This window comes from Canis lupus, chromosome 8, assembly GCF_011100685.1.
Source record: "Canis lupus familiaris isolate Mischka breed German Shepherd chromosome 8, alternate assembly UU_Cfam_GSD_1.0, whole genome shotgun sequence".
Taxonomy (NCBI): Eukaryota; Metazoa; Chordata; class Mammalia; order Carnivora; family Canidae; genus Canis; species Canis lupus.
Window position 1 is genome coordinate 16,194,988 of NC_049229.1, and position 12,373 is coordinate 16,207,360.

Sequence of the window (12,373 nt, forward strand, 5' to 3'; positions counted from 1 at the left end):
TATATTTGAAATCTTATTTTAGCTATCAATGTTATAATTTCCTGTTGGAGATAAATAAATAATGCCCATTTCCAAATTAACCACAATTTATTATTAACAGTGAGTTTGCTAACAAGAATACAAAAATGTTTTAGGCTTTAAATTTTACAAAAAAACAAGATATGTTTCTAAGTCCATATCTATTTAATAGTGAACCTATTAAAAAAAAGATGATGTCTTTTTTGGTAAGGCAAAAATGCATGATACCGTCATAGTGTGGTTAGGTTGGTAATATTTTGGAATTTATTATTCACTTTTAATAAAGAATGACGCATGGACTTTTCAGTGAAGTTTTTCAGTAAATCTATCTTGAGTGTTGAAACACAGGTAAATCAATCCTCAAAATTAAATTTAAAAATAGAGTAAGTGCTATGTGCTATGGACCATACTGTGCATGATGTCAACTTAAGCAAGCAATGGTGTACAAACTCATCATATTTGCCAAATATCCCCACAGCCCAGAAACTCTTGTTTCCATGCCATAGATCATCAGGTAGACCTGTTTGGATATCTGTTAGAGCCCAAATTAAGCCCGTTAGGTACTTGACTGAAATAGTTAACAGTGCTTTTGGATGGCACTCTATAGCCAATCCAGTTACCATTGTTGCAGACCCACCCAGTCCCTCACTGATATACCCACTGAGTGCTTATTATGCTCTGGCAGCCAGGCTGTTCCCAGTTATCATATATACTGGGTCTTTGCAAGTCTAATTGCATCTCAGGAATTAACCTCTATAACTGGTAGGTAAGGAGGAAGAATTCTAATATACTTTTATTTTAATAGTTATTTAACAGACTATCTCAGAATATCTTTGTGGACAAGATCAAGAAGTGATTTCACAGTTTAGAGAATTCATAGCTTATTGAATAGAAATACATATTATGATGCTGTAAGGTTGTGTAGAAGAGTTGTCTCAGTAGTTTTTTGTTCAGCATTTTTTAATACCTAAGTTAAAAGCATAAAAGCTAAGTTTATCATAAGTACAAAAAGTAATAAATTCAAGATGCCAGAAGATAGTAAATTGCTGGAAAAGTAGCTGAATTTACCAAGATGAAATCTAACATGGATAAAAGTAAAATCTTGCATTTAATATCAGTACTGTGGAACAAAAATGGTCATGAATTTTTTGCAAAGGCTCTTGTCAAAAGGTGAAATTTATTCCCCTACCCTGTGAATCTGGGCTGACCTGTGACTCCCATTAACCATAAAATAAGCCAAGCGATGTTGTACAACTTCTAAACAAGGCTTCAAGAGGCCTTACTGATTTCAGTATCACTCTTACTGATGTGTTCACTAGGTAAATAAGTCTGGGCTCACCTGTTTGAGCATGAGATACTGCAGAAAGACAGAGTCCTAGCAGAAGTCAGCACCACCTGTCAGGCACGTGAGCACTCTGCCCCAATTGACTGCAGCTGAATGAGTGATGTCCAGTCAAGGCTAGCAGAATTGCCCAGCTGCTCCAAGCCCAAATTGACACAATTAAATAAAACAGCTGCGTTTTAAGCCACTTTGTTTTGTGGGGCTTATTGTGTAGCCATAAATTAAAAAGCAATTATTAATTATATATGTCCAATCTAGGAGAGATTTGGTTTGGCTTGGGAGGCAAAGCAGGAGTTGAACCCTCAACCAACTGAGCCACCTAGGTGCCCCAGGGCCAATATTTTTAAAGATAATAGACATACTAAAGAACATGCACAAAGAATATAAATAATAGTGAGCAGTCTAACTTTAAGGTACCAGCCATTTGAAGACTGGAAGTGTAAATAATAAAATACGGTAAAGACATGACAGCTCTCTTAACATTTTGACACCTCATATGGAAATCAAGTAGGGTAATGATTTAAAGGGTAGGTCCAGGTAGATGAGCGGGAGATCCAAGGAGGCAGGTTTCCAATTAAAATAAGGAATAATTTTGAGCCATATAATTATTATTCAATTCCCCATTTTTACCACCCTACCTTCTTCACCATGACTTCTTCTCCGATCTACTCCTATCCTCACCTTTTCACTTACAAACTCTCTCTTCATTGTGTTTCAAATGTAAATAGTTGTCTTTTCTCAATTTCATTCTTTCCTCATATAATATTTATTTCTTATGTGTTCTTTTATGAAGAAAGGTGAGATTGATGAACCCTGCTTATGTGGCCACGTCTCTATATATTCACAAATATATGTGTCTCTGTCCATGTTTAGTAGCATCAGTGTGTCCTAGTCCGTATTCTTCAGTTATATTTTGTGGCTAAAATGGAACAAGAACTTCTTATCTCATCAGTCAGTTTATGCATGTGAGAGTAGGTGCACTCCATCTGTTAGCTGTTCTGTCTCATAGCTCTGTGATTCCTCCCTCCCTATCTTTCTCTTTCTCTTTATTCCTCTGATCTCCGCTCTTTTCAGTCTGCTTTCTGGAACCTTCTTTCTATTGTTACTACCTTGCATTGATCCACAACTTCTGCACTGAATGTTTCACACACACATTCTACCTGAAACTTGAATTTATCAAGGACACTTATTTCTTAGGAGCCCGCTGGACACCTATCTTTTTCCCATACCCAAATACTAGGAAAGAGAATACTTCTGGTTCCCCTTTGCCACTTTCATATTTTCCTGGATTGCCTGGATTGATGTAAAAACCCTCCCTCCTTTGAGATACCATACAGCTTTCTCATTCTCTATCTCTCCTCTTTTTTTTTTAAAGATTTTATTTATTTATTTATTTATTTATTTATTTATTTATTTATTCATGAGAGACACAGAGAGGGAGAGAGGGAGAGACACAGGCAGAGGGAGAAGCAGGCTCCATGCAGGAAGCCCAATGTAGGACTCGATCCTAGGACCCAGGATCATGCCCAGGGCTGAAGGCAGGCACTAAAGCACTGAGCCACCCAGGGATTCCCTCTATCTCTGCTCTTAAGTAAGATATCTACTCATCTCCTGGTCAGTGCCATTCCCTTTAAATGGGTCTCAGGTGTCTGATTCAGTGTCTTCCTCTCTATTCCAACTTCTGCATTCATGCTAGAAACTTCAATATCACTGTCAGTCATGTACCCTTTCCTTTGTCTCTTGAACGCTAATGACTTTTACCTCTTATCTATTTCAGCTATAATGGATGTTGCCAGAACTTTCTATATCTGAAATCCTAAGATCAAAATTGCCTCTTTCATAATAACCACAGCCTTATTCAAACTACTCTTGCTTTTTAGCTTCTACACAAATCAAGATATCTGGTCCCTTAGTCCTTTCATTTTTTCTGAACTAACACCCCTTAAAGACTGACTTTCTTCTCTACCCCATCTGAATTCTAAGTTTAATCACTTTCTCTCGAAAACACAGTCTTCTCATACTCTTGTCCTACAAATAGTCATAAACTCTCAAATACTTCTATTATTTTCCCTCTCCATATTTATCCCCAAAGTATAGGCCTGATGTGAAAAACAAAAGTCATACTACTATGATGATTGATCAGTATCTCCTACAAACTTACAGTCTCTAACTACAGCTGGATCATCAGTCTCACCTCATATTTCTTTGACATATTCCAAGTCACCTCCCTTTCCTGTCACATTAAGCTTCACCATTTTCCTCTAGCTTTGTGCTTTCCCCTACACTTTCAGTGGAGAACTGTGCCTCCCATTCCATGGGGAAAGTTGAATCTAGCAGACATAAATTCTGTCAGTCCTGTTGATTACTGCCTTCTTGAAATGCTCTTCTTTGGATTATGTAACATCACCTACACTTGATCCATCTTTTCTTCCCTATTTCTTCAAATCCTTTTGCCAATCTCTTTACTTTAAATATCTGTTTTCATTTGGTTTCTTTCCTATTCCCATTTCTCTTCTCCTTTCTTATTCCTCTAAGCATTTCCATCTACTCCTATGGCTTCATTTACAACCTAGAGCAACCTAGTCATGGCCTACCTCTTCAACCTCATAGAAATGAGGCCATTCTCCACCCCCTTACTTCATGATCCTCAGAAAACATACTCCCAATAGCATTTGACCCACATCATGCTTTTCATAGTTCTGTGCCTTCGAGATATTTCCTCTGTCTTGAATGCCCATCCTGCCTCCTCTCTACTCCTGCCCTTTTTAAGATGTCAATTTCCTTCTTATTCTTCAATACTTAACTCAGACAAAATCAGGAAGACTTTATGTGCCTTCTCTTCTCCCTTAACCAAACTAGTCTCTGTTTAATATCGATGTATCCTTTTATTACAGCATTTACCAATAACTTATTTGAGTAATCCATATAAAGATCTACTTTCCCACCTTACTGTTCCTTATAAGCAGAGAGCATGTTCTGTTTTTTGAATGATCAATGCCTAGAACAATACCTGGTACATAGGAGTTACCAAACAAGTGCTTACTGATTGAACTTAAATATCTATCATAAACCTAGAATTCTCTCTTTAACAGACTCTTATATCTAAGTGTCTACTCAACATTCCCAATTACCTGTCCCACCAACACCTCTAATTTATATGTACTATATATAAAAGCTAAACTCATACACACACACACACACACATTCTTCTATTCTTCCTCTATTCATCCTGTTTTAGTTACCACTATCTATCTAGTCACCAAAACCAGACATCCAAGAGGAATCCTTCTTGCCCACCCATCTCTCACCATCATACCCTCAAAAGTCACTAAGTTTTTGAATTTCGTATCCTAGATATTGTTCAGACTTATTCCCTTCTTTCCATCTGCACTGCTATAGTTCTAGTTCAGGCCTTCACCTCTCACTAGGGTATTTTTTATTACTATTAATCTTCATAACAGAATTTTACTGTTTTAACCATTTTTAAGTGTACAATTATATGGTCTTAAATACATTCACGTTGTCGTTGTCTTGCTCACTAGAATTATTTTAATCAGGAGCTATTTGGGCTTCCTGCCCATAGGCTAACCTACCTCCATCCCATCCTACATTCTTGCCAGTGTAATCTTTCTAAAGAGCAAATGATGTTACTAGATGAGTTAAAGCCCATTCATTGCTTCCCAGTGTCTATATTAATGGTTTCATCACAAAGTTTGCACAGGTCCAAGATGAAATGAGACAAAGTTTTTCTAAATTTTTTCAACTTCATGAATGACAACATTAATCAAGATAAATAGTGAAACATGCATGAGAGACAAAATTAATTTTGTTTTAGATATGCTGAGTATATATGCCAATGGAATAAGCAAGAGGAGATGTCTTGACAGCAGCTGGGTATGTGCGTCTGAAACTCAGAAGGGAGTTTTAGGATGGAGGCTATGTATTTGGAAGTTACAAGCATAGAGGTGGAATCAAGGAAACAACATTTTTTGAGGAAAGTATGGAAAGCATAAAGAAAAAGGTGATAAAATAAATAATATAAATAAATAAATAACAGCCATAATCACAAAAGAAAAAACTACATCTATAGTCTTTTTCTTATCCTGCTTCCATGGTTGAAAGTAGGCAAGATCTTTGATACTAATGGCAAACCCTAAGTATTTCAAATGTCTTCTATCTCCTCTGCCAGACAGAGGCTGTTATCCATCTCTCTTGGATTTCCCTCTTTCTCCTTGGGGAAAAAAAAAAAAGTTTAAAGCCAGATACATTTGATGGGATAACCTCATTGCCTAAAGTAGAAGGAATAGTTTTTCTGGAGAGAGGACTGTCAAGCCAGTAAGAATTTCCACTCTCGCATTAACAGATACAAAAATTACTCTCAAAAACACAACCTGTACTGAGATTTTTACTTTGGTACAGTTCTTTTGGTGATGAGGAATTTGTTCTGTTTTCACACCTTTCTATTGCAAAATATATCTATGTAATCAGTAGGAGTCCTTCAGGCCCACCAAAATTCCAAAATACGTCTCAAAAGTTGTAGTACTTTGGAAGCAGTATAGAACATCAAAGATGTCAAAGAGGTGGTAATTAGACTTAGTATCACATCCTAGCTCCAAAAGTCACTCGCAGTGGGGCTCTGATCAAATTACTGTCTATATGTTTTGGTTTCGTCAGCCAATGATAATGTCTACTCCATGAAGTTACCATGAAAATTAATTGTGTGTATAATTCACTTCTCATAATTCCTGGCATATAATCAATATTAAGAATTAATTACCATTTGGGGCACCTGGATGGATGAGTCAGTTAAGCATCCCACTCTTGATTTCGGCTTAGGTCATGATCTCAGGATCAGGAAATCGAATCCCAAGTAAGGCTCCGTACTGGGTGTGAAGCCTGCATAAGATTGTTTTTCTCTCTCTCCCTCTGCCTCTCCCCACCCCACTCACACATGCTCTCTCTCTCTAAAATAAATTAATTTTAAAAATAAATTTAAAAAATAATTACTATTTAAAATATATCACAATATTCATTGAGAATAAAAAATAAAAGTAAACTGATTAGGAATATTGGTAAATAACTAAGTTCACCTGATGGAAAATTACATATTCCATTGTAGTACCTACATATTATCTAAACACATAGAAAATATAAAAAGAAAGAAGTTTTCTATCTAAAATATAGCTTTAAATATTGTTTCAAGTTTATATAGAAATTGTACTATACCAAATAGCAGTTTGTAACTATTATTTTCCAAAGATATGCAATATCATCAATCTACTTTTTTAATGTGTTACTAAAATGGCAGGTGAAATACACCAACAGATACTTTCCCAATTTGACTTAAGTCAGAACTTGAGAAAATTTTTAATGAAACTAAAGAATTAAAAATAAAAAAAAAAGAAACTAAAGAATTCATTAACCTATAGTCTGAAATCTGTGACTGTTAGTAATCCAAGTCAGTGGAAGTAACTTTGAACTACGAACAAGGAAACCGGGCCCAGATTTGTTCCTCTTTTACCACAGGCCTCGTATAAGGGTTTACTTGTCTGCTTCAGTTTCTTCATATTTAAAATGGAGAAATCCTAATCCTAGCTCTAACCCCTTTCCTATGTCATGAAGCCCTTGGGAAACTATCGTTGAGTAACATGTAAAGCAGTTGGAACCCAATTCAGTAAGCTACATAATTTTTTAAAGGTATTGTTGATTTGGACAGTAAAGAATAGCCTGCAGGCCAATCCTGCAAGGTGCTTCAACAGATATACACAGCTACCTTCCTGTTGGCACCGTCCACATTTGGCAGGTGTATTCCATTCCTTACAGGAAGGAATAGGTGCTTCATTGTGTTTCAGAAGTCAGTAAGCTTTTTCAGAACTAAGTAATTGACATTTTTTTCATTTCTGAGATCAGATTTTCATAAATCATTCAACCTGGATAAACCGAGAATGTGGTTGATCTAGTAATTGTTGAAACATAGTAAAGACAGCACAAGACGTGATATTTAAGTATTTCCTTCTAACCTTTTACCTTAGCAAGATATAAGAGTTTGAAATGGAAATATGTCCTAAGGTATAAAAAAGGAACTAAAGTAATATGAGACTATTAGTAAAGGAGAAGTCAAAAGGGACACAACACCAATTCATCTCAGTAATATGGGATTCCATTAATTCTGAATTCATAGTAATAATAGTAACTGCCGAGTACAGCATACTTTTACATTATGAAGAAGGTTTTTTTTTTTGATAGTAGTATAAATGATATTGTAGTGGAGGGATATAACTAACCAACTTGAAATTAGTATTTTCTGACTTCCTTACGATATATGCCAAAAAATGCTGATAAATGGCCTGTCCATATTTCTACTGGAGTCCTTTTTTAACAGTTCATTGAGGTTACTATCATATTTTAACAACACATTTAAATTTTCATACTGATATTTTTCTTGCCCCTCCTCCAGTATTTAGGATAGTGAAACTTTGTCTTAAAGAATTTATGTATAAATCATACAGAATCATTTTCAGAGTATATAAGATAGCACTAGTTTTTATCACTAGGGAAAATCCAACTAATACAAATTGGCCTGTGAACACAATGAATTGTCCAGTGAGTCTTCAGTAGTCTGAAGCTATTTTAGTGGACACATAATACTTTTGTATAATTTTTTGCATTTGAAAAATTTGTGGTAATAAACTTAGGCAAAATTTGCCTTTTTACTCTAAGATCATTACTAACATTTCTCAAAGCACAGATTTTTGTTGCACTGAATTATTTTGTTTCATCTTCTTATTTTGATAACACAATTCAGTATATGTGAAATCATCCAATAAACTTAAGCTAGCTTTCAGTGTCACATGCAGCTGATTAGTCATGTAAACCTAGCATGTATGACACTAAGAATACCCTCATTCCTTTAGTGTCTAGCTCTGTGCTGTGTTTATTTGCAAAGGACCCTCATGCATGGATCCATATAAATGAGGCAAGCTGGAGCAGACTAGACTATGTCGCTCACCAGTCTTTGAGGAGGAAGATTGTGTATATGAAAACTGGAAGATTTCTGTGTAACATCAAACGGGATTTTTCATTGAGGTTTTATGTTTTCAGTAAAAAAATAAATAAATAAAAAATAAAAGGAAAAAATTAATGGTCTGATTCCATCATCTCTTGTCAAGCAAAATCTCACTGATCCGCATGAATGTCATCTCCCACCCTAAGAACATTACAGAATGGACTTCTGAACTTTTGACTTTATTTTCAGTATATCTGGTGTATTTTTAATCAACTAAAGAAAATTACTTACCTTTGACTAGAAACTATAGAATCATTGCTAACCTATTTATATTATTCAAAAACTTTTTTTAAATGTAGTACAGAAAGTCTGGTTTATTAGCACCAAATCATTTGTGCATATTTAAATTATTTTCAGGCCACTAAACTGAAGTTTTTTCCAACTAGCTACCTAATTCCTGATTATTTTCATCAGCTGACTCTGTGAAGAAGGGAGAAATTTAATCCCTAAGAATTCTATAACATACTAATGTGTCACTAATGTAGCTCAGTAACAGGTGTAAGATTGATAGTATTTCTATATTGAAATACGTACTTCTTAGGTAAAAATCAGTTTGAAACTGCTCTACATCTCATGTGCCATCTTCTCATTGCATAGAAAATGATTCATTCGCAGCCGTAATGCAGGCAGGCAAATGTATTGAAATGAGTATGTTGTATTTTTCATGGAGCATCTAATGCTGACATAATCTGAAGATCTGGGTTAAAGTTTGTGTTGTTACTGTTTTTTTAACCTCAGATACTTGGCACTCTGCACCAGTATGTCTTGCTGACAGTAATGCTTTGTCTCTTAACATGACTACCAGAACTGCTTGGTCACAGGCAAATACTGTTCTTTTTCAGCCAAAACATTCCTGACAATAACTGCACTTTTTATATTCTTTTTTTCTCCCCCTTCCCGCCCTCCTGCCCCCAACTTAGGTTGGAAAGGCTAGTGGACGTCCTGAGGAAGAAGGTTGGAACAGGGACCATGAGGACAGTGATCTGACTGAAAAAACGACAGTCTGGGGAAGCAATCACATCTGGTGACCAGGCTGCTTCATTCAACACTGTGTAAACACTAAAGCCTTAACTTAGCAAACAGTTGTTAGAAGTGGGACACTCCAACCACATTCCAAGCTGAGATAAAATCAAATCACAAATGTTTAACCACTTTGCTGCTGACTTGAGTTATTTATCCAAATGTATTAACTACAGACTTTTACCAATGAGTAGCTATAAAGTTGCAGCTTATTTTGTAACTATTTTATATCTCACTGTATTTAATATAAATCTTTTTACCGAGAGACCGTTATAGGTCATATCTTCACATAAGGCCCTTTCTGAGTCAAAATACAGCAAAGTAAATATTGTCTAAACCTTAATCCACTGTGTTAGGTCAAAACTTCAAATACATGCATTTTTCAATATAGAATTTATTTCTTAACTGATGAGAGAAGCTCAGACATGAGGGGGTACATAGTCTTCCTCCAATGCATACACATAATCTTTGTTAGTATTAAAGAATATTAAGTATAAATACCAAGAATTAAATATATAATTTGCTCCAATAAGAGTTTGGTACATTAAAATTATATTTTGTTTCACTTCATGATTTTTGTTTCACTACAAATAATGCAAACAATTTTCAATAAAAAAGATATTGTTCATGTGTACTTCTAAATTCATATTGTCAATATTTCTTAGTGTTGTGTCTGAATAATTGTCTAAACTCTATTGAAGCTATAGAAATTGCCAAGTCTAATAGGCTGGGACACCTTTGGCTTGAAAATTAGCATGTGCCAGCATGACTCTAAAAGGCAAGAGGCCATCAAACATGTTAAGTGTTATGTTTTTATTATCTTTATTTAGATTATCATTTGAATTTATGTTCTGGAGGAGGGGAATCCAATATATAATAAAATTATAATGTAAAAATATAAGGACATGGAAAAAAGAAAACTGGCAATTTAGTTTGATTACCTACTTTTTCTTTTAAAAGATAATTTGAAATAGTTACAGCATAGCAGTCACTTCTAATCATGTGAAATTTTGAATAAAACTAAGGTTTTTGTATTTAACTATAGGAAAAAATCTCTTCTTTTTTTAGATTGAATAGATAAGAGGCCAGTAGATGAAATAGGCAAGTAGAGATTTAATTAATGAAAATTTTGTAGAAAAGTGAAAATCTTTCTAAGTTCATAAAATAATTTATCTTTAAGATTGAGCTAAGCTATCTACTATTGCTTATTTTTGGGACAAGAACGGGATAGTTTATTGCACCATTCTTTCATACACCAATGGAGATGATTTTTTTTATTTTTTACTTTGAAGGAAAATATAACGTGCTTTATCACAGGGTAGCAAAAAAATCATAACGTTAACAAATTCTATTTCTTCTTCATTAAATGTATTAAATTAACTGGCAGTTGGAACCATCCCACTGAGTTGAAATTTAGAATTTACTCATGTTCCCTGCTTTTAATTATTTTTTAAACTATTACAATTAGAAAATAAGAAACATCAGGGGATAGAAATAAGCCAATTGAATTTCCTCTACAGCCCTAAAGAGAATTATAGACCAGTGACTATATAAACAGAGAAATTTGAAATAATTTGGATATGCATGGAGTCTTCTCTCTGGACTCTAACTGAAACATGTGGCAGCTCCCTGTGTGAAAGAACGGTTGCTTTCAAGCCATGCAGGTAAATAAAGAGGAACAGTTCTCATCACAAAATAGTCCATTCCTGAATCCTCTTCAACTAAATCACGAGTCAGCTTGAATTTTCAGTTTAGTCCTGTAGAAGAGACACATCTATCTTGAGTTATTTGCTTGGGGTTTTAGAAAACACACAGTAAGTAAGCATAAGGACATTTTACAGTTTCCCAAATTCTCTTTCTGAACCTAAATGATCAGATTAGAGCAACCAATTCCTGTATTTAATATCCAGAACTTTTAAAGAATTTGATATTATGAAGCTAAATTCATAAAACAATTCTAACATTTACTATTGTCAGTGTAGGCAATCACCACCAAAACATCACATCCCCTTGAAAATGAGTTGTGTACAGAATTCCAAAGGCTAAATATTACAGCCAAATATTATCATTAATTGATTTCTTGCACCAGCAGTGTTCAATACAGTCTCTACTTTTTTTTGTGAATCACCCAGCTCACCGAAGATCAGTTCTCCACATATTCAGTAATAATGCAATTTCAGAAGTATTCCAGGCAGTATCCCATTGCCCAGAGATGTTGCTTTGAGTTTGCCTTAAATACGATCAACTCTAATTCCTATGGTAAGGTGAGAATTCACTTACTATTGTAAAAATGAGTAGTTTAGAAGAAAAGCAGAAAAGATAATACAAACATGTATAGCACTTAATGATTTATAAAGTCCTTTTTTATTTGATCGTATCAACAATCATATAATAGCAATAATAATAAATTACATATATGTATCAGCCACATAATAATGATGATGATAATTGTAGTAGTATTGTTATTACATTTTACAATGAGGAAATAGACTCAGAGGGGCTAGGAATTTGCCGAGGATTGGCTAGGACTTACAACTGAGGTCTTATGAATAAACTCCATGTAGCCATACTTCTCTAAACCTTTCTATAAGAATTTTAACTCTTGGGATCCCTGGGTAGCTCAGCGGTTTAGCACCTGCCTTCCGCGCCGGGCGTGATCCTGTGGTCCCAGGATCAAGTTTCACATCGGGCATCCTGCATGGAGCCTGCTTCTCCCTCTGCCTGTGTCTCTGCCTCTCTCTCTCTCTCTCTCCTCTCTGTGTCTCTCATGAATAAGTAAATAAAATATTTTTAAAAAATTTAACTCTTGCAATTTTTATTATTATTGTGCAATTTCTTTTCTACACATACCTGTGAATTCACTAACAATCGAGATGATATGCATTTCTTTCAAAGAAGTACAATAATGTGAACCCCATGGGTAAATA

General features: G+C 34.9%; 1 protein-coding gene across 17 annotated transcripts in view; it reads left to right on the forward strand.

Moving 5' to 3' along the window:
* The window catches only part of MIPOL1 (mirror-image polydactyly 1), a 328,218-nt gene extending 318,130 nt beyond the window's left edge, over nucleotides 1–10,088 (forward strand). For all 17 annotated transcript variants that reach the window (XM_038544530.1, XM_038544537.1, XM_038544524.1 and 14 more), the window contains one exon: nucleotides 9,347–10,088. In XM_038544530.1, the coding sequence (XP_038400458.1) occupies nucleotides 9,347–9,413 (67 nt within the window). In that variant the 3' untranslated portion in view covers nucleotides 9,414–10,088. The remainder of the gene's footprint in view (nucleotides 1–9,346) is intronic.
* Nucleotides 10,089–12,373: the final 2,285 nt, after the last annotated feature.